Source organism: Leucoraja erinacea, chromosome 3 (genome assembly GCF_028641065.1).
Source record: "Leucoraja erinacea ecotype New England chromosome 3, Leri_hhj_1, whole genome shotgun sequence".
NCBI classification, from domain to species: domain Eukaryota; kingdom Metazoa; phylum Chordata; class Chondrichthyes; order Rajiformes; family Rajidae; genus Leucoraja; species Leucoraja erinaceus.
Window position 1 is genome coordinate 87,334,433 of NC_073379.1, and position 23,798 is coordinate 87,358,230.

The following is a 23,798-nucleotide window of genomic DNA, read 5'->3' on the forward strand; positions in this document are numbered from 1 at the left end:
GTAGGTACCCATTCGGCCCTTCGAGCCTGCCTGTTCCATCATTCAACAGGGATCATGGCTGATCATTAACTCAGTTTTAAATTTCCTGTGCGATGCTTCCTTCTCGTCTTTTCATTTGCACCCTGTTGCTTGCCTTGAGCAATAAAGGTTGCCACATGATTGCCACATCTAACCGTCTTAAATATAGCCAATGAACTGGCCTCAACTACCTTCTGTGGCAGATAATTTCAGAGATTCACCACTCTCTGTGTGAAAAATGTTTTTTTCATCTCAGTCCTAAAAGATTTCCCCCTTATCCTTAAACTGTGACCCCTTATTCTGGACTTCCCCAACATCGGGAACAATCTTCCTGCATCTAGCCTGTCCAACCCCTTAAGAATTTTGTAAGTTTCTATAAGATCACCCCTCAATCTTCTAAATTCTAGCGAGTACAAGCCGACTCTATCCAGTCTTTCTTCATATGAAAGTCCTGACTTCCCAGGAATCAGTCTGGTGAACCTTCTCTGTACTCCCTCTATGGTAAGAATGTCCTTCCTCAGATTAGGAGACCAAAACTGTATGCAATACTCCAGGTGTGGTCTCACCAAGACCCTGTACAACTGCAGAAGAACCTCCCTGCTCCTATACTCAAATCCTTTTCCTATGAATGCTAACATACCATTTGCTTTCTTCACAGCCTGCTGCATCTGCATGCCTACTTTCAATGACTGGTGTACCATGACACCCAGGTCTCGTTGCATCTCCCCTTTTCCTAATCTGCCACCATTCAGATAATAGTCTACCTTCCTGTTTTTACCACCAAAGTGGATAACCTCACATTTATCCACATTATACTGCATCTGCAATGCATTTTCCCACTCACCCAGCCTATCCAAGTCACCTTGCAGCCTCCTAGCATCCTCCACGCAGCTAACACTGCCCCCCAGCTTTGTGTCATCCGCAAACTTGGAGATGTTGCATTGAATTCCCTCGTCCAAATTATTAATATATATTGTAAATAGCTGGGGTCCCAGCACTGAGCCTTGCGGTACTCCACTAGTCACTGCCTGCCATTGTGAAAAGGACCTGTTTACTCCTACTCTTTGCTTCCTGTCTGCCAGCCAGTTCTCTATCCACATCAATACTGAACCCCAATACCGTGTGCTTTAAGTTTGTATACTAATCTCTTATGTGGGACCTTGTCGAAAGCCTTCTGAAAGTCCAGATATAACACATCCACTGGTTCTCCCTTATCCATTCTACTAGTTACATCCTCAAAAAATTCTATAAGTTTTGTCAGACATGATTTACCTTTCATAAATCCATGCTGACTTTGTCCAATGATTTCACCACTTTCCAAATGTGCTGCTATCCCGTCTTTAATAACTGACTCTAGCAGTTTCCCCACTACCGATGTTAGACTAACTGGTCTGTAATTCCCCGTTTTCTCTCTCCCTCCTTTTTTTAAAAGTGGGGTTACATTAGCTACCCTCCAATCCTCTGGAACTACTCCAGAATCTAAAGAGTTTTGAAAAATTATCACTATTGCATCCACTATTTCTGCGGCTACTTCCTTAAGTACTCTGGGATGCAGCCTATCTGGCCCTGGGGATTTATGGGCCTTTAATCCAATCAATTTACCTAACCCCACTTCCCGGCTAACCTGGATTTCACTCAGCTCCTCCATCTCATTTGACCCCTGGTCCCCTGCTATTTCCGGCATAGTATTTGTGTCTTCCTTAGTGAAGACAGATCCAAAGTAGTTATTCAATTGGTCTGCCATGTCTTTGTTCCCCATGATCAATTCACCTGTTTCTGACTGCAAGAGATCTACATTTGTTTTAACTAATCTTTTTCTCTTCACATATCTATAAAAACTTTTGCAGTCAGTTTTTATGTTCCCTGCCAGTTTTCTTTCATAAACTATTTTCCCTTTCCTAATTAAGCCCTTTGTCCTCCTCTGCTGGACTCTGAATTTCTCCCAGTCCTCTGGTAGGCTGCATTTTCTGGCTAATTTGTATGCTTCATCTTTTCTTTTGATACTATCCCAGATTTCCCTTGCTATCCACGGATGCACTACCTTCCCTGATTTATTATTTTGCCAAATTGGGATGAACAATTGTTGTAGTTCATCCACGCAGTCTTTAAATGCCTTCCGTTGCATATCCACCGTCAACCCTTTAAGAATCAATTACCAGTCTATCTTGGCCAATAGGCTACTGTTGATCTAGCTTTCCATTGCGTGGGTCACATAAGCTGTGGCTATAACCCACAATTTACAGCAGCTAATTAACCAACAAACATGCACATCTTTGGAATGTGGGAGGAAACTGGAGCGCCTGGAGAAAACCCACATGGTCACAGGGAGAATGTATAGTTCCGCACACATAGCACCCATAGTCAGGATCGAACCCAGGTCTCTGATACCATGAGGCAGCAGCTCTGCTGCTGCATCACTGTGCTGCCCTATTTAAAGTTGATATTTTAGCATATGACTTTGTTAAAACAAGAGCAGGCCATATAAGCAAAAGTATTTAGAAGATTGTGCAATAGGGAATAAAATAAAGAAACAAAAAGAAAAACAATAGAATTCCTAAAGGAATAAATTGACATGGATGGATATATACAGTGGTGTAAAACAACTGACAACAGGTCAATAGCCTGATTTACACCTCTGCTGTTGCTTTCAAGGTCATAAGGTCATGTGATAAGTGTAGAATTAGGCCATTCGGCCTATCAAGTCTACTCTGCCATTCAATCATGGCTGATCTATCTCTCCCTCTTAACTCCATTCTCCTGCTTTCTCCCCATAACCTCGAACACCCGTACTAATCAAGAATCTATCCATCTCTGCCTTAAATATATCCACTGACTTGGCCTCCACAGCCTCCTGTGGCAAAGAATTCCACAGATTCACCACCCTCTGGCTAAAGAAATTTCTCCTCCTCCTTCCTAAAAGAACATCCTTTAATTCTGAGGCTGTGACCTCTAGTCCTAGACGCTTCCACTAATGGAAACATCCTCTTACATCTTCTGACTTTACGGGATTTTTATATTGAAAGACCCACATATTATGTTTTGGACTATTAAAAATCGAACCCATAAATGACCTTCTATACAGAAACATACTTGCGTATTCCATTACCACAAATAAAGCGATAAACATACAGTTCATAACATGATTGGTGAACAGTGATGCTGTGGTGATTTAAACACAGTGTGAAGCTGGGAGTGAAGTTGTTGGCTTGTAGCATTTACAGATCATTTAATGATCTTAACATCTCACTCGAAGACATTGAAATTCTAGTGGATTGCCTCCAAGCCCCCAGGTATGTTTCAGATTGTCAGTTTCTACCAGGGTGACAATAATGTACTTTGGAAAAGTGAGAATTGAGAGAATGTTAACTGTAGCCTGACCTCTTTGTTCCTTCCTGGGGGAGGGGAAGGAGGGGAGAGGGAGGAGGGGAGGGTGGATTATGTAGATCCAGAGAAGTCGTCCTGCTGGGAAATGTTCCAATGAACCTGGAGTCAGTGATGTATAATGTAGGCAGAGTTTTCAGTATTCACCACAGTCCTAGCCATTAATGTCCATTGGTGGGATCTGGATAGTGCTGCACATATGTTAGCTGCTAAGGAAAATGCTATCTTAGGGGTGGTGGATTGCCACTACCTTAATAGATATTTGTACACAAAAGAATCATTGCTGGATTAATTCTGCAGGTCAGGCGGCATCTTTGGAGAATATGGATGTGTAACATTTTGGGAAGGACCCTTCTTCAGACTGACAGTATGGGGGGGGGGGGGGGGGGGGGAGAAGAAAAGTGATGAGGCAGGACAAAGTGTGGTGGGTAATAGGTGAGCATGGGGGGGGAGGGGATGGGGGGGGGGGGGGGGGGGGGGGAGTTGAAAGGCAGATGATTGGAACAAAGACCAGAGGTCAGAGCAGAAAGTGTGAGAGGTTTGAAGAGTTATGGATTGTGAAGCCAGATGGAAGAAAGTAGCAGGAGAGGGATTGGTTTGGAGGAAAGGATTTTGTTTCTCTGATCAGCCATGATCACATTGAATGGCGGTGCTGGCTCGAAGGGCCGTTATGGCCTACTCCTGCATCTATTGTCTATTGTCTTTTCTGGATTCAATCTGTCTATATACTGAACTGAACAATTCAGCTGGTAACCTAAAGTGCATTTAATCCAAAAGTTGAACAGTGGCACAACAGTAGAGTTGTTGCCCCACAGTGTCAGAGACTCAGGTTTGATTTTGACTACGGGTGCTATCTGTGGCAGTTTATAAAATTTTCCCGTGACTGCATGGGTTTTCTCTGTGTGGTCTGATTTCCACCCACATTGCAAAGATGTGCAGTTTTGTAGGTTAATTGGCTTCTGTAAATTCCCCCTAGTGTGCAGGATGCAAATGCATTCTAACATAGAACATGTGCACAGGTCAGTGTGGTCTCGGTAGGCCAACAGGCCTGTTTCCATGCTGCATCTCTAAACTATTCAAAAAGTGGCCTTTGGTATCCTCTCACTTCAACTCATCAGAGGTAATGGACAGATCTTGTACCCCCAGAAAAATGAGCCACTAAATTAGTTTAGGATTACTTTTTGGAGCAAAATTGTTAAGGGCTTGGACGCGCTAGAGGCAGGAAACATGTTCCCGATGTTGGGGGAGTCCAGAACCAGGGGCCCCAGTTTAAGAATAAGGTGTAAGCCATTTAGAATGGAGACGAGAAAACAGTTTTTCTCACAGAGAGTGATGAGTGTGGAGTTCTCTGCCTCAGAGGGTGGTGGAGGCAGGTTCTCTGGATGCTTTCAAGAGAGAGCTAGATAGGGCTCTTAGAAATAGCGGAGTCAGGGGATATGGGGAGAAGGCAGGAACGGGGTACTGATTGGGGATGATCAGCCATGATCACATTGAATGGTGGTGCTGGCTCGAAGGGCCGAATGGCCTACTCCTACACCTATTGTCTATTGTCTAAAATAAACATGGCACTGGAGCCAATATTACCCAGTTCACCAACACAATCCTACACACTGGGGACAATTTACAATTTTCACCGAAGCCGATTAATCTACAAACCTGGACGCCTTTGGAACGTGGGAGGAAACCGGAGCTCCAGGAGAAAACTTACGCGATCACAGGGAGAACGTGCAAACTCCGTACAGACAGCACCCGTAGTCAGGATCGAAACCTGGCTCTCTGACGAAACTCTAACACTGCACCACCATGCTGTCCACCAATTGGGGGCAACATGCAAGCAAGATCATGAGGCAGCTTGCGTAGTTGGGATCACGGAGACATGGCTCCAGGGTGACCAAGGCTGGGAGCTGAACATCCAGGGATATTCAATATTCAGGAGGGATAGACAGAAAGGAAAAGGAGGTGAGGTAGCGTTACTGATTAGAGAGGGGATTAATGCAATGGAAAGGAAGGACATTAGTTTGGAGAATGTGGAATTGGTATGGGTAGAGCTGCGAAACACTAAGGGGCAGAAAACGCTGGTGGGTGTTGTGTACAGGCCACCTAACAGTAGTAGTGAAGTTGGAGATGGTATCAAACAGGAAATTAGAAATGCGTGCGACAAAGGCAAAACAGTTATAATGGGTGACTTCAATCTACATATAGATTGGGTGAATCAAATTGGCAGGGGTGCTGAGGAAGAGGATTTCTTGGAATGTATGCGGGATAGTAATCTAAATCAACATGTAGAGGAACCAATGAGAGAGCAGGATATTTTAGACTGGGTATTGAGTAATGAGGAAGGGTTAGTTAGCAATCTTGTTGTACGTGCCCCCTTGGGCAAGAGTGACCATAATATGGTTGAGTTCTTCATTAGGATGGAGAGTGACATTGGTAATTCAGAAACAATGGTCCTGAACTTAAAGAAAGGTAACTTTGAGGGTATGAGACGTGAATTGGCCAAGATTGACTGGCAATGAATTCTAAAAGGGTTGACGGTGGATATGCAATGGAAGACATTTAAAGGCTGCATGGATGAACTACAAAAATTGTTCATACCAGTTTGACAAAAGAATAAATCAGGGAAGGTAGTACATCCATGGATAACAAGGGAAATCAGGGATAGTATCAAAGCGAAGGATGATGCGTACAAATTAGCCAGCAAAAGCACCATACCGGAGGACTGGGAGAAATTCAAAGACCAGCAGAGGAGGACAAAGGGCTTAATTAGGAAAGGGAAAATAGATTATGAAAGACAACTGGCAGGGAACATAAAAACTGACTGCAAAAGTTTTTATAGATATGTGAAAAGAAAGAGATTAGTTAAAACAAATGTAGGTCCCTTGCAGTCAGAGACAGGTGAGTTGATCATGGGGAACAAGGATATGGCAGACCAATTAAATAACTACTTTGGTTCCGTCTTCACTAAGGAAGACATAAATAATTTGCCGGAAATAGCAGGGGACCGCGGGTCAAAGGATTTGGAGGAATTGAGTGAAATCCAGGTTAGCCGGGAAATGGTGTTGGGTAAATTGAATGGATTAAAGGCCGATAAATCCCCAGGGCCAGATAGGCTGCATCCCAGAGTACTTAAGGAAGTGGCTCCAGAAATAGTGGATGCATTAGTAATAATCTTTCAAAACACTTTAGATTCTGGAGTAGTTCCTGAAGATTGGCAGGTAGCAAACGTAACCCCACTTTTTAAGAAGGGAGGGAGAGAGAAAATGGGGAATTACAGATGAGTTAGTCTAACATCGGTAGTAGGGAAACTGCGAGAGTCAGTTATTAAAGATGGGATAGCAGCACATTTGGAAAGTGGTGAAATCATTGGACAAAGTCAGCATGGATTTACAAAAGGTAAATCATGTCTGACGAATCTTATAGAATTTTTCGAGGATGTAACTAGTAGCGTGGATAGGGGAGAACCAGTGGATGTGGTGTATCTGGACTTCCAGAAGGCTTTCGACAAGGTCCCACATAAGAGATTAGTATACAAACTTAAAGCACAAGGCATTGGGGGTTCAGTATTGATGTGGATAGAGAACTGGCTGGCAAACAGGAAGCAAAGAGTAGGAGTAAACGGGTCCTTTTCACAATGGCAGGCAGTGACTAGTGGGGTACCGCAAGGCTCAGTGCTGGGACCCCAGCTATTTACAATATATATTAATGATCTGGATGAGGGAATTGAAAGCAATATCTCCAAGTTTGCGGATGACACTAAGCTGGGGGGCAGTGTTACGTGTGAGGAGGATGCTAGGAAACTGCAAGGTGACTTGGATAGGCTGGGTGAGTGGGCAAATGTTTGGCAGATGCAGTATAATGTGGATAAATGTGAGGTTATCCATTTTGGTGGCAAAAACGGGAAAGCAGACTATTATCTAAATGGTGGCCGATTGGGAAAGGGGGAGATGCAGCAAGACCTGGGTGTCATGGTACACCAGTCATTGAAGGTAGGCATGCAGGTGCAGCAGGCTGTAAAGAAAGCGAATGGTATGTTAGCTTTCATTGCAAAAGGATTTGAGTATAGGAGCAGGGAGGTTCTACTGCAGTTGTACAGGGTCTTGGTGAGACCACACCTGGAGTATTGCGTACAGTTTTGGTCTCCAAATCTGAGGAAGGACATTATTGCCATAGAGGGAGTGCAGAGACGGTTCACCAGACTGATTCCTGGGATGTCAGGACTGTCTTATGAAGAACGACTGGATAGACTTGGTTTATACTCTCTAGAATTTAGGATATTGAGAGGGGATCTTCTAGAAACTTACAAAATTCTTAAGGGGTTGGACAGGCTAGATGCAGGAAGATTGTTCCTGATGTTAGGGATGTCTAGGACAAGGGGTCACAGCTTAAGGATAAGGGGGAAATCCTTTAAAACCGAGATGAGAAGAACTTTTTTCACACAGAGAATGGTGAATCTCTGGAACTCTCTGCCACAGAGGGTAGTTGAGGCCAGTTCATTGGCTATATTTAAGAGGGAGTTAGATGTGGCCCTTGTGGCTAAAGGGATCAGGAGGTATGGAGAGAAGGCAGGTACGGGATACTGAGTTGGATGATCAGCCATGATCAAATTGAATGGCGGTGCAGGCTCGAAGGGCCGAATGGCCTACTCCTGCACCTAATTTCTATGCTTCTATGTTTCTGTGCCCTAGGGATGAGCTAATTTTCAGATTTCTAAGGAAGGGTTACAACCCAAAACATCGCCTACCATGTCCTATGGAGAATCTGTCTGACCCGCTAAGTTACTCAAGCACTTTGTGTTCCACTCTCCTGGTTTTTCACTCTCCAGATTTTTAATTACTTTGAGGGTTGCAACAGAGCAGAAGCTTAATTAAGGTCCACACATATTCATACTGTATTACTCTGTCATACTGTAGAACAAAGCAAATTAAAGATAACCTGTGATAGACACAAAAAGCTGGAGTGACTCAGCAGGATGGGCAGAGAAGGAATGGATGATGTTTTGTGTCAAGACCCTTCTTCATCTTTCTCTTCTCTTTTTTCTTCTTTCTTTCTTTCTTATTTTATGGGGTTTTGTCTTCATTTTTCTATAGGCTATCACTTGTTCACCCTGGACTGCCCATCTGGTAGTCTAAGGGTTTACATATCACTACTTCCTTCACTCTTTCCTTTTCTTGCTCTTTCTCTTTTGTTTTACCTCTTTCTTGTTAAATCTAAAATAGAAGTTGTACACAAAATGTATTTTGTCATATGCCGCAGTTTACACTACTGTACACTGTTTCAAATAAAAATACAAATTTAAAAAAAAATGACCCTTCTTCAGATAGATGGTATGCCTCTGCCCAAAATAGTTTTCACCATTTAAAAACATTTTGTAACAAAATTGGTAAAACGTAATAATCACAACTAATTGCACTACACTTGCCGTGGCTGACCATATATATGTTATATAATGTAGCTTTCCTACTTCTTAACCAACTTATCTACTGATTCTGTTACATTCAAGAGTCTGCAGAAAGATTTATTTTAAACCCTGAATCTTTAACATTAAATATAAAAAAAACAGTGAACTAAATTTTTTTAATTTTTTTAATTTATTTTATTATTTATTTCAAACAGAATAAAAGATTAAAAAGCAAGTGTGAAACAGCATACAAAAAACAAAACAAAAACATTTATAAAGTGTCATAAACAATATATATATAAATAAATGAAATCATATGTGTCCGAAAAGGAGCAGGAAGAAGCCAAAGCTTATTAATTCCCTTATTCAACTGCTTGTAATTATCTTATACAAATTTAGTAGCTATATGTACTCCATATGTACACCAGCCACTATATGTACACCAAAGTATTTACATTTGAACACTAATCAAATATTTACAAAGCCATACAAAAAAGAAAAAAAGAAAAAGAAAAGAAAAAACCCTCATATACTATACAGTATCTTAGTCATATATACAACCCATCACCCTATAATCACCCTTCGCAATACAATCAGTATAACAAAAATCCCACTCACATGATGAGCATTATGAAATTCCACCATAAACAATCTTCCCCTCTCAAGTACATCTGCTGACAAATTAATGGATGCTTCCAGAAAATTGGATACACTTTGCCTCGGATTCCATGTTTTGTTTTACTGAGCAGTTATGTGAAAACCTTCCACTTAGGAAATGCGGCTGGACCTGTAATTGAAGTGTCAGTCGGGGACATCTGGGACCACTGAGCATAATTAGTACCTTCAAGATAGTCATGGAAAAGGGTAACATTCTCTTTCAAGCAAATTTCCTAAATTGGGGTAGGCTAATTTTGATGACATCGAATAACAACTCAAAAATTGTTTAGGGTAGGCTGTCTGCAGGGAAAAGGATGTCTGGCAAGTAGGAAGCTTTTAAAACAGACATAGGAAGAGTATGCTCCTGTTAGAATGAAATATCAAGCATGCAAATTTTAGGGCAACTGAGTTGACAGATATATTGAGCATCTGATCAGGAAAAAAGGAGGCACATGTTAGGTAAACATAGAAACATAGAAATTAGGTGCAGGAGTAGGCCATTCGGCCCTTCGAGCCTGCACCGCCATTTAATATGATCATGGCTGATCATCCAACTCAGTATCCCGTACCTGCCTTCTCTCCATACCCTCTGATCCCCTTGGACACAAGGGCCACATCTAACTCCCTCTTAAATATAGCCAACGAACTGGCCTCAACTACCCTCTGTGGCAGAGAGTTCCAGAGATTCACCACTCTCTGTGTGAAAAAAGTTCTCCTCATCTCGGTTTTAAAGGATTTCCCCCTTATCCTTAAGCTGTGACCCCTTGTCCTGGACTTCCCCAACATCGGAACAACAATCTTCCTGCATCTAGCCTGTCCAACCCCTTAAGAATTTTGTAAGTTTCTATAAGATCCCCTCTCAATCTCCTAAATTCTAGAGAGTATAAACCAAGTCTATCCAGTCTTTCTTCATAAGACAGTCCTGACATCCCAGGAATCAGTCTGGTGAACCTTCTCTGCACTCCCTCTATGGCAATAATGTCCTTCCTCAGATTTGGAGACCAAAACTGCACGCAATACTCCAAGTGTGGTCTCACCAAGACCCTATACAACTGCAGTAGAACCTCCCTGCTCCTATACTCAAATCCTCTTGCTATGAAAGCCAACATGCCATTTGCTTTCTTTACTGCCTGCTGCACCTGCATGCCTACCCTCAATGACTGGTGCACCATGACACCCAGGTCTCGCTGCATCTCCCCCTTTCCCAATCGGCCACCGTTTAGATAATAATCTGCTTTCCCGTTTTTGCCACCAAAATGGATAACCTCACATTTATCCACATTAAACTGCATCTGCCAAACACTTGCCCACTCACCCAGCCTATCCAAGTCACCTTGCAGTCTCCTAGCATCCTTCTCACACCTAACACTGCCCCCCAGCTTAGTGTCATCCGCAAACTTGGAGATATTGCCTTCAATTCCCTCATCCAGATCATTAATATATATTGTAAATAGCTGGGGTCCCAGTACTGAGCCTTGCGGTACCCCACTAGTTACTGCCTGCCATTGTGAAAAGGACCCGTTTACTCCTACTCTTTGCTTCCTGTTTGCCAGCCAGTTCTCTATCCACATCAATACTGAACCCCCAATGCCATGTGCTTTAAGTTTGTATGAAGTTTGTATAAGTTTAAGGTAGAGGCATCCGTGAGCAAGCAATTACCTTAAGATCTATAGTCACAGTAATAACAAGACCTTCTATGATTCACACAGACACGCTTGCCATTAAATGTCTTGACTGCCTTTGATAACAGAAAGCTGAGTTCAGGGCATTGCCACCTGTAAATGCTGCAAGTAAACTTAAAAGTGTCCCAGATATTGAGAGAAATTTGAAATCTCAAAATTGCAGATTTTTCAGGATTCTAAACGGACTTTAATTGAACAGATAGATTTAAAGGATCATCCCAGAGGATCATTCATAATTGGCCATTTCAAGTAAAGAAGACTTGACTTCAACGACAGGAGTGGGTAGAGTGTCTTGGAACTGGTAGTCAATTATTGTTATCAATAAGAATGGAGTTGCAGCAAGACCTGAGAACTTCAGACAAATCAACCTAAACAACAAAAAATATATGAACAGAAGAATAAATAGAATAAATTCTGAAAGACCGAGTCAGTCTCAAGCAATCTGTTTGAGTTATTTGAAGAGATAGCACAAAAAGGCAACAAAAGTTAGATAATAGATATATGCTTAGTTTTATATTAGGCATTTCTTGAAGCTATATACCATGGTAAGCTCATGTCAAAAAGCAAGTGCATGTGGTGTTAGAGAACAAATAAATGAAAGTAACAGCTAACACCCCTGGACACAGCAAATTTCAAGGGAACCTATAACATGTTTCAGTTACTAAATCATTATGCTCCAGAACTAATCACGATTCTAGCCAATCGTTTCAGTGCAGCTATAAAACTGAAATGCAAATTTCCCAACTATGTCCTTTCCACTGAAAACAAGATAAATCCAATATGGCCAATACTGCCTCATCAGCCTACTCCCAATCATTAGTTCAATTCAGTTTAGTTTACAAGGCACACTGAAAAGCTTTGGTCGCGTGCTAACCAGTCAACGAAAAGACAATAAGCAAAGAGATAGAAGGTATCTTGACAGTGTTATCAAACAGCACCTAGTTATCTATAACCTAATCACTAACATCCAAGTTACACCTGCACCATTCACTTCACACTCACTTCGGACTGTATTGGCATGGGCAAAATAACTCAAATCAATAGAGTAACTGGTAGCCTGGTGGCACTTGACCAAGTGTGATTGGTGCCAGGCAGTATCTCCTTTTATCATTCAATGAAGCAATTGTCATTTATTCTTTATCCACATCACTGAAAATTTAACTAAGTAAAATGTCTGATAATCTGTTTTTTCAGTTTTCAGAAATTGTGATGGTTTGGCTCCTGGCTCAGCAGCCGATGTTTCCCACACTTTCTTGAAACTCACGAGAGGCTCAGTTCCCATGTTCCTTTCTAATTCACTGGAGTACTGGTTCCTACACGCCCTTGAAACTCATTGGAGCCCCAGTTCCACAAATTGTACTGGGGCCATAGTTCCAAAATTTCCCTAGAACCTATCGAATCTCTTTAATTAAATTTATTACGAAGATTTCCTTTGATCTTACCATACACACTGGAACATAACTATAATGCTATGTAGCATTATACACAAGTGGACTACCATTCCAGTACCAACCTGTCTGTTGTCACCTTTTTTTTCCCACTGACAGAGTGGCCCCACATGGCTCCTTCTGATCTATTTTTATCATTGTCTCTCTCCACCTATTATCCACCTAGCTCTATCTCCTAACTCCACCCTTACCACTCCTCCATCTGCCCATTTTCCTTTATACCTGCCCAGTCAATAGACAATAAGTGCAGGAGTAGGCCATTCAGCCCTTTGAGACAGCACCGCTAGTCACTGTGATCATGGCTGATCATCCCCAATCAGTACCCCGTTCCTGCCTTCTCCCCATATCCCCTGACTCCGCTATCATTAAGAGCCCCATCTATCTCTCTCTTGGAAGTATCCAGAGAACTGGCCTCCACCGCCCTCTGAGGCAGATAATTCCACACTCACCACTCTCTGTGAGAAAAAGTGTTTCCTCTTCTCCGTTCTAAATGGCTTACTCCTTATTCTTAAACTGTGGCCCCTGGTTCTGGACTCCCCCAACACCGGGAACATATTTCCTGCCTCTAGCATGTCCAAACCCTTAATAATCTTATATGTTTCAATAAGATACCCTCTCATCCTTCTAAACTCCAGAGTATACAAGCCCAGCCGCTCCATTCTCTCAACATATGACAGTCCCGCCATCCCGGGAATTAACCTTGTAAACCTATGCTGCACTCCCTCAATAGCAAAAATGTCCTTCCTCAAATTAGGGGACCAAAACTGCACACAATTCTCCAGGTGTGGTCTCACTAGGGCACTATACAACTGCAGAAAGACCTCTTTGCTCCTATACTCAACTCCTCTTGTTATAAAGGCCAACATGCCATTCACTTTCTTCACTGCCTGTTGTACCTGCATGTTTACTTTGCTTGACTGATGAATACGGACCCCCAGATCCCGGAGTACTTCCCCTTTTCCCAACTTGACACCATTTAGATGGTAATCTGCCTTCCTGTTTTTGCTACCAAAGCAGATAACCTCACATTTATCCACATTAAACTGCTTCTGCCATGCATCTGCCCACTCACCCAACCTGTCCAAGTCACCCGGCATTCCCATAGCATCCTCTTCACAGTTCACACTGCCACCTAGCTTTGTGTCATCTGCAAATTTGCTAATGTTATTATGAATCCCTTCATCTAAATCATTGATGTACATTGTAAATAGTTGCGGTCCCAGCACCGAGCCTTGCGGCACCCCACTAGTCACTGCCTGCCATTCTGAAAGGGACCCGTTAATCCCTACTCTTTGTTTCCTGTCTGCCAACCAATTTTCTATCCATGTCAGCACTCTAACCCCAATATAATGTGCCCTAATTTTGCCCACTAATATCATATGTGGGACCTTATCAAATGCTTTCTGAATGTCCAGGTACACTACATCCACTTGTCCCTTGTCCATTTTCCTAGTTCCATCCTCAAAAAATTCCAGAAGATTAGTCGAGCGTGATTTCCCATTCGTAAATCCATGCTGTTTTGGACCGATCCTGTTACTGCTATCCAAATGTGCCGCTATTTCATCTTTTATAATTGACTCCAGCATCTTCCCCACCACCAATGTCAGGCTAACATCTATAATTCCCTGTTTTCTCTCTTCTGCCTTTTAAAAAAAGTGGATAACATTAGCTACCCTCCAATCCACAGGAACTGATCCTGAATTTATCGAACATTGGAAAATGATCACCAATGCATCCACGATTTCTAGAGCCACTTCCTTAAGTACCCTTGGATGCAGACCATCAGGCCCTGGGGATTTATCAGCCTTCAGTCCCATCAGTCTACCCAACACCATTTGGTGCCAAATGTGGATGTCCTTCAGTTCCTCCGTCACCCCAGATCCTCTGGCCACTAGTATATCAGGAAGATTGTTTGTGTCCTCCTTAGTGAAGATGGATCCAAAGTACCTGTTCAACTCCTCTGCCATTTCTTTGTTCCCCATAATAAATTCACCTTTTTCGGTCTTCAAGGGTCCAAATTTGGTCTTAACTAATTTTTTCCTCTTCACATACCTACAGAAGCTTTCACTATCCTCCTTTAATATTCTTGGCTAGCTTACATTCGTACCTCATATTTTCTCCCCGTATTGCCTTTTTAGTTATCTTTTGTTGTTCTTTAAACATTACCCAATCATCTTGTTTTCCGCTCATCTTTGCTACATTGTACCTCTTCTCTTTTATTTTTATACTGTCCCTGACGTCCTTTGTCAGCCACAGTCGTCCCTTACTCCCCTTGGAGAGTCCACCAATCGCCTGTTTACCCCTGCCTCCGCATTACCAGTTATCCTTCCTCTTCACTCTCATTCCAGATGTAATGTTTCAACTTGAAATGCCAACAATGTCACCAAAGCCCTGAGCAGGCCAGCTATCAAAGTTTTACAGGTTCCAAGCTTAATCTATTTTCTATAGTTTTTGTCCTTTAAACTTCTCTCTCATGAAATTGTCAAATCAAATCAAAATATAATTTAATCGTCAACTAGCAAGGGGGGGGGGGTAAGAGAAGTCACCTGGTTATTTCAGAAAGGAGCAGGAGGGAAAGTAAGGCACAGCTGAACTTCAGGTCTGATATCAATAAACTATGGCAATGGAATCAATGGCTGCTCACATTATCTCTTTCCACAATTTTATAAATTCCAAAATGTTTCCTGTTGATAGGGAGGTGGGTAAGAGAAGTCACCTGGTTATTTCAGAAAGGAGCAGGAGGGAAAGTAAGGCACGGCTGAATTTCTGGTCTGATATCAATAATTGGGAAAAGGCTGGAATTCATAAAGGTGACATGAAGACTTAGAAAATGGTAATATGATTGAACAGAGTTAGGATGAAAGGGAAATCAGGTTGTACTGAGCCACACGAGTACTTAGAGTTCTTTGAGCTCTAGTGGGGAAATTGACAGGTGAATCAATTAGTTTAGTGCTATTTGGATTTGCAGCAGGAAGAACGCTGAGGAACAAGATCAAACCAAGAAAATGTATTAGTGTGGTTAATAAATGAAATAGAGTAAAAATAAATAGGGGCTTCTTGGTTGACAAGCTCTGACCAGCAATTTACTGGAGTGATCAGTGATTGGGCCCCATTAATATACAACTTATATCGATGATGACTAAGGGATCAAAAACTGTGTAAGAATGTGGTGATGATGGGGATGCAAAGGTGCTTCAACATGGTATGGACAACAAGCCAAGTGTGAGAGGAACAAAATGACAAATGGGGTATATAGTGGAAAATTAGGTTATCAGTTCAGTGGAAGAGAAATGTAATGTTCAAATAGCAAAAGCAGCTCTATTTAGCAAAAGCAGCTGTAGCCGAGAATTAAGAAGGCAAACTGTATGTTGGCCTTTATTGCAAAGGGATTTGAGCACAAAGGTAAGGATAATTTACTGCGATTCTAGAAGGTCTTGGTGAAACCACACCTGGAGTATCGTCAAGAATTTTAGTCTCGTTAATCAAAGATGGATGTACTTGATAAGGAAGAATCGCGGTGGTTTCACCAGTTGTTTCAGGGAAACAAGATTTTCTGTTTTATGAGGAGAGAACGAATATGCCAAATCTTTGTGATCAAGCGAAAAGCAACCAATATAATCAAAGACTTTCCACACTGGTCATTCTTTCTTCTCACTTCTCCTATCTGGCAGAAGGTACACACATTTGAAAGCCGCACATCACCAGGTTTCAGAACAGCTTCTTCCCCTCTTATTATTTGGCTTCTCAATGGTCCTTCCATTAGCTCGGGGACTGTCCAATTCACCTCCACTCACGGCAGACATTGGACTTTATTTTGGGCGTGTTGTGCCTCAATGCTGAGAACTTATTTGTAAAATATTGCACCAGAATAAAAAACAGGTGCAAACTAAATAGAAATTAATGCTATTTGTTGGTCTTGATCTAGATCTATAATTGGTTAAAGATTTGTGCAGATAACATCTGTTGAAATCATGTGATTTCCTAAATAATATTGCATTGAGTTGAGAGATTGCATATAGTTTTACCATGAATTCTGCACAGCAACTGTCTCCTAAATTGTAAAAGATGGGTTTATCCTATTTTTATACTTTTCATCTGCTAACTATATAAATAAAAAAACATCTTATGCATATTTATCCAACAGAAAGTGATTCTTTCTCATGAAAAACTGCAAGATAACCAAACCAAGCACGGTATAAATTGTAAAAAATGGAAAACTGAACATTGTGCTTAAACAAAAAAACATTCAAAACCCATTTATTTCTCTTTGAAATACTGCCCTCGATAAAACTGGTTCCAGAAGAATATTTGCAGTGTTTTTCCTTTATTAACACAATCTAAGATTAGTATAACTACAAACAGAATAATTTAGATGTAATGTAACAATGTAATGCATCTTACAATATGGATTAATTAAATCTCATTGGATGCAGGATAATAATTCAACCTCTATTATATGTAGTAAACGCAGTGTGATAGTGGAATTGGATTCTACATTTTAAATTTGGTTTTATTCACTTCAGTGGATCTAAATTTAAAAAGTAGATAGCAAGTGCATTGCTATTTTAATGCCGTCTCCAAATTGTAATGATCTCTAACTTGGTACATTTTATTTTTGTGAATACATTTGTGTCTGTCAGAACCTGATAAACCATGCATAACCTGATGAACCTTAACCAAGAACTGTAATGAGAATAAATTTAGATTTCAAAAAGAGGACAATTATGTTTAGGATAACATAACCATAACATGATCTTCTATCCCAAACAGTGCACTAACTTCAAGACAATGTTTATAGTTGTAACCCGGCTAATGTATAACACTATGAAGAATATGCCAATCAATTTCCACACAGTGGCACAAACAATGAAAATGTTTTAAAAAGAGTAAATACACTTACCATGATTTGTTCTCGGATATTTCTCTGGAGAACACTGGGTACATGTGTTTTGGCTCTTTATTGCTTGGTTAGAAAGTGCTTAATTCATTTGGGTACAAAAAAAGTTTCCAAGATCGTTGCATCAAACTGTTGTGGTTGTTGACTTCCTCAGAATAGTCTTTTGAGGCTTTGGAGCAATTGGTGGAGGTGTGATTTTAGCTTTTGCATTTGATAAATTAGTACTAAAGTTAACGCGCGATCCTCCATTTTCGAGGGGAGGGCACTGGTGAGGTGGTTTTCCTTTTGCGTTGCTCAAATCACCGTGCAAATGCACATCCATGTTTCTCATGTCATACCGAACATCACAATCCGGACAGTAGCCATGGTACTGAACTTCCTCATTAAATCGAACTCTTTCCCGTGTGACTTGCTGATATTTGTTTTTATCGACTCTGGGCACTGGCGGCTGTTTATGCAATTTTCCTGGATTGCTACCAGGGAGACAGCATACATCTCCATTTGGCATTTTGTCTGTCTTACACAATACTGCTCCATTTCGAAGCAAGGCCCCGTTGGTCCTCAGAGGGTTAGCGCAGTAAGGGGGTTTACAAGGATCCTCGTATCGGATTGGTGTCAATCGTGGAGGCGGAGGTGGGGGATTGGTCTTCTTTAGCACCGTTAGGATTGCTGATGAAGTCACTGTTGTCTTACAAATTGTTCTAACTGAGTGCACTTTGACCTTATCGAGGCTTGAGGCAGTTGTATTACTTGAGGTGCTATTTATAGTGTCAGTCTTGGAGCTGTCAGTCATTTCCTCCTCCAGCTGGAGGTCACAGGTAAGATGGTCTATTTGGTCAACTACCTGCACATAATGGGAAACAACAGTGAGAATGTTATGCACATGAAAGCTTCGAAACCCACAGACAAAGGAAGTGGACCATCAATCATCATCTTATATGCAGCATGTAAGCATATTCCCTCTAGTCTGCCCAGTGCACAAACAATTGCAATATTTTTTAAGCCCAAAGTAATGCTGTGATCTGTTAAGCTATTTATCATCCTGATTTTACATCCTACAACTCCCTATGCTGTATCCACCTCATGAAACTTATTTTTTTATAAGCAATCAATATTACTGTTTAAAATGACTTGCTCACAACCATTCAGCTGGAATGCATATTTTTACAGAACCAAGGAAGAAATCACTTACTTTAATGTCTTGAAATCTTATAGCATTTATATACAGCAAAAAAATTCTGAACAAGGAACACTGATCAAAATAAAGTGTAAGTGCACATTAATTGCACACTTCAAGCTTCTGATTTCCATATAGAAGCTAGTGCTACTTTACATGCAAATCCTTTTTGCATGAATCCTTTTCAGCTCAACCAGATGAGCAAAACATTACTTCATGCACCTGAATACAAAATATAAGTATCAAAAGCTGGGGAGAAGGCAGGAGAATGGGGGTAGTAGGGAGAGATAGATCAGCCATGATTGAATGGTGGAGTAGACTTGATGGGCCGAGTGGCCTAATTCTATTCCTATCACTTATGATCTCACTTATGAAAAACTATGATGACATCTACTAAACTTGAGATATTTTTATGGCTATGTTCATTTTAATATGGGATAGTTGTAAATTAACGAAAGGGGCCTGAGCAATGATAGTCTGCATAAGGAGCAGTGGGTCCTGACCCCGGACAATTATCTGGCTGGTAGCCATTGGTATACCACAGGCTTCAGTTGTTCCATGTCCAATTTTTTTTAAATGCACATTAAGTTCAAGGAACAATACAAGTTTAACAGGATCTTATAACAGTAGAATACAGAATTTAATACAGGAAATTGAACATTATGATATACAGTAGCAGGAATGTTAATGTGGATAATGTGCTAAATAGGATTGTTTTCAAGGCATCAGATTTGTAGAAAGGTCATGGGGTTTTAAGTGAGTGAGATTGGTCTTTGATGGATAGCAGTAAACTACATAGTTTCATTCTCCTCCACATATTCAGTTTCATTCTTTGGTCTGTTTGAACTCAATGAAACTGACTGCAGAGATTAAAAACAGTAGAAAGATTTTAAAACTTTGATAGGCCTCGAAACGACATGTGAAAGTTTGCACGAGATTTCTGACTCCTTTTTCAAAATAAACATCAAGTTATTGGAGGAGACATATAAATTAATAGAGAACAGATTGCCAACATCAGTTGCTTCTCCTCACAAAAACAGACATAACAATGCATTTCAACACGTTGAATTATATGAGAAAATTCTGAAAACAATGACAACCAAAGAAATTGGGAAATGCAAGCTTTTCATCCTGCAACTCTCAGAAAAATCCGTCACCTGGTTTTGGAGACAACCCTGCCAGAAAGTTCCTCAAAGCTGGACAATTAACCTCAGCTGAGAAACTGGAGGTCAGTACACAAGTTATCCTTTGGAATTTAAGAAAGCCAGATTTAGTTCAGATTACAGAATTGATTGCCAAATTGTCTTGTCACTTTTGGTAACATTCCCATTTCTGACTGTTAGTGACTATCTGCTGAAACTCTTAAATGTTGCAATTGGGCACTTTTCTTGTAATACATTGAAACTACTTTCATAAAATTGTGTAAAAATACAGTTATTTCAACTGACTGCCTTGCACTCAAAAATTATTTATATTCTGCATAGAACATTAACTTTAAATCCCACTCATTTGACTCAAACCAAAGCAACACAAAAATAGACACAAAATGCTGGAGTAACTCAGTGGGTCACGCAGCATCTCTGGAGAGAAGGTTTGGGTGACTTTTCGGATCTTCAGACTGATGTCAGGGGTGTGGGCAGTACAGAGATAAAATGTAGTCGGAGACAGTAAGACTGGTCGGAGAACTGGGAAGGGGAGGGGATGGAGAGAGAGGGAAAGCAAGGGCTACTTGAAGTTAGAGAAGTCAATGTTCATACCACTGGGGTGTAAATTTCCCAAGCAAAATATGAGGTGTTGTTCCTTCAATTTGCGCTGGGCCTCACTCTGAGAAATAGAGGAGCTCCAGGACAGAAAGGACAGCGTGGGAATGGGAGTGGGAAAGAGTTGAGCAACCGGGAGATCAGGTAGATGTAGGCGGACTGAGTGGAGGTATTCAGCTAAAAGATCGCTGAGCATGTGCTTCGTCTTGCCGATATACAGGAGTCCAAACCTGGAACAGTTGATACAGTAGATGAGGTTGGAGGAGGTGCAAGTGAACCTCTGCCTCACCTGAAATCACTGTAGGGGTCCTTGGACGGAGTCGAGGGGGGAGGTAGAGGGACAGGTGTTGCATCTCCTGCGGTTGCAGGGGAAAGTACCTGGGGAGGGGGTGGTTTGGATGGGAAGGGACGAGTTGACCAGGGAGTTGAGGAGGGAATGGTCTCTGCAGAAAGCAGGAAGGGGTGTTTCCTTCCAGCATTTTGTTTCTTCTCTAAATTAGCTTGCTTATATTCCATTGTCATTTGACAACCCCCTTTCCAAAAGCCAATGATTTCCTCTTACCTACAAAAGCTAATATTTTCCTCTTACTTTTGAATATAACCACCTACAACAAAAATAGTTTTTATTTCCTGGTGAAGCAATTGTTTCCTTTGATCCACCCCAGTTCAGTGCATTTGAAAGTGCCTAATAATGTGGGAACAGTAGAGTCCTCACAGACGGGAAGAGCAATAGACCTTAGAGCAGGTGGTTGAGTAGTTTGTGAGGTGTTGCACTTTTTTTCATGTTTACACAATGCCTCTGCCTCAATTCTCAAACCCTAATGCCCAGTTTGTATCATGAGAGATCAAGGGCCAAACATTCAAAGGGCCAGGTGTTGCATCTCCTGCGGTTGCAGGGGAAAGTCCTGGGGAGAGGGTGATTTGGGTGGGAAAGGATGAGTTGACCCGGGAGTTGCGGAGGGAAAGGGGTGGAGATGGGAAGATGGTAGTAGTGGGATCCCATTGGAGGTGGTGAAAATGTCGGAGGATTATGTGCTGTATGCGATGGCTGATGGGGTGGAAGGTGAGGACAAGGAGACTGTCCTTGTTACGAATGGAGGAGGTGGAGCAAGAGAGGAGCTGTGGGATATCGATGAGACCCTAGTGAGAGCCTCTTCTATGATGGAAGAGGGGAACCACTTTTCCCTAAAGAATGAGGACATCTCCGATTACCTGGTATGGAACACCTCATCTCGGGTGCAGATGCTGCATACACAGAGGAATTGGGAGTAAGGGATAGAATCTTTAGGGGAAGCAGGGTGGGAAGAAGTGTAGTCTAGACAGCTATGGGAGATAGTGGGTTTGTAATAGATGTCAGTCGATTGTCTCCTGTGATGGAGACGGTGAGATCTAGAAATGGTAGGGAGATGTCGGAGATGGTCCAAGTGAACTTGAGTGCAGGATGGAATTAGTCGTGAAGTTGATGAAGTCAGTGAGTTCTACATAGGTGCAGGAGGTAGCACTGATGCAGTCATCAATGGAGCAGAGTTAGAGTTAGGGGATAGGGCCAGTGTACGCCTGAAACAGTGATTGTTCAACGTACCCTACAACGAGGCAGGCATAACTGGGGCCCATGCGAGGGCCCATAGCTACACTTTGGAGTAAGTGGGATGAGTTTCGAAGGACAATTTGTTTAGGGATATATAAGCAACACAAAAACATATTGTTTCATTGGAGAAATAACTGGTACAATTTCTGTAAGGTTAAGAAAATGCAGTTATTTGAATTGATGATGTCCTTGAACATCAGCTTTTACATATGTGGTTGAACACACAACCAAACACAGCTTTAAACCACAGTATAAAGCTGATTGCATCATTAGTCAATGTATGTGAAAAGTTAATGTGATAAAGTAATAATTTGTCAAAACCCTAAGCCAGTCATAATAAGAACAGAAAACGCTGACCTTGCTTAGCAGGCCTAGTAGTAGTTGTGAGGAGAGAAAAATAGAGCATCTTTGATTAAATACTTTCTGATAAAATACCATCAACCTGAACCATATTTTTTTTCCTCTCTCTCTACAGTTGGTCCTTGAACAAGCATTTCCTATTTTTATTTCACGTTTTTAAATTCTCCTTTTTGAAAATGAATGGTGACCATACAGCATGAAACAGTTTTGAACTCGAGGGGGACAACTCAGCCCTCTAGCCTATTCTGTTATAGCTTATTATTAAATAAAGAATAAATTGGAGTAAATTGGAATCAAAATGGACCAGATAACCTGTTAGAATTACATTTCTATGATTTACAGTTAATGCTAATGATTGACAGTAAACGACCTCCATGACAGTACAGTACTGCTAATTGATATGGGCGCCTTTAGTTTCTGATCATTGCAATTGACCTCAGATGACCCCATAAACCCAGTGCAATAGACAACGTTTTTCAGTTCAATCATAATTTCAACAGAGGAGAGCTGATGGAAACAAAATGAATATCCGCAGAAAAAAAGCAGCATGGAGAATCACAGGTAACCTCTTTCTGAGAAGAAAGCCTGAGCAATTTCAATAAACAGAATTCCCATTTCTCTCTTGCACCACAGTTGCCATCTGATATCCCACCTGACACAGATTCTCTCAGGGCTTGTTTGAATAAGACGATAAAAGAGACCACTAAATAGACATTCCAATATTTTCATTCAACAACAAAAAACTATTAAGTTGTGCAGTCCTATGGTATATTTTCCATTTACCTTGACTAGTGCCTTCAAAGCACTGCCGTTTTCTTTATATAGTGTTCCTACAGTGGATGCAAATGACTATCAATGGCTCCACATCACTGCTACTTTATAGTAGAGGAAGATCTCATACAGCTTTGTGATTAGAAGGCACAGCTTTATTTATACATCCTCCCAGACTGACCGATGGGCAGTAGCAAAGGCACTGAAGAGGTAAGGCTTAAATGCACCGATATCACCAGCCTGAGAGCCTCTGCTTCTCCCCCAGAACAATGACTCAGAAATCCTAATGAACTGTTGAAATCAGATTACTGAGGGAGTAGCACGACAAAACCAAAGCCATCATCTCAGAAATTGGAGCTGCTTCAGCAGCACCTAGGTACATACTTTTTCCAATGTGGTTCTGCTGTATGCTGATGCATTGGCCTATAGTCACTGCACTAAAGTTGACCATTTTTGTGCTAGAAAGAATTAAATACTGGTTCTGTTAAAACACCTGTTCAAAATCTGAAGAGAGGAGTTATTTTCCATGACACAGTCATACAGCACGGAATTAGGTTTTTCAACCCACTTCATATTGACCAAGTTACACTATTTAAACTCAACCCATTTGCCTGGGCTTAGCCCATATTCCTCCAGACCCTTCCTATCCATATACCTGTCC

At 41.4% G+C, this 23,798-nt stretch overlaps 1 protein-coding gene across 9 annotated transcripts in view; it reads right to left on the minus strand.

Moving 5' to 3' along the window:
- prr16 (proline rich 16) overlaps positions 1-23,798 on the minus strand; it is a 242,775-nt gene that overhangs the window by 93,938 nt on the left and 125,039 nt on the right. For 7 of the 9 annotated variants that reach the window (XM_055633140.1, XM_055633146.1, XM_055633145.1 and 4 more), the window contains one exon: positions 17,485-18,325. In XM_055633140.1, coding sequence (XP_055489115.1) covers positions 17,606-18,325 — 720 coding nt within the window. In that variant the 3' untranslated portion in view covers positions 17,485-17,605. Of the gene's footprint in view, positions 1-8,472; positions 8,607-11,386; positions 11,505-17,484; positions 18,326-23,798 lie in introns of those variants that run through there. The other 2 variants (XM_055633143.1, XM_055633144.1) reach the window with 2 other exon arrangements.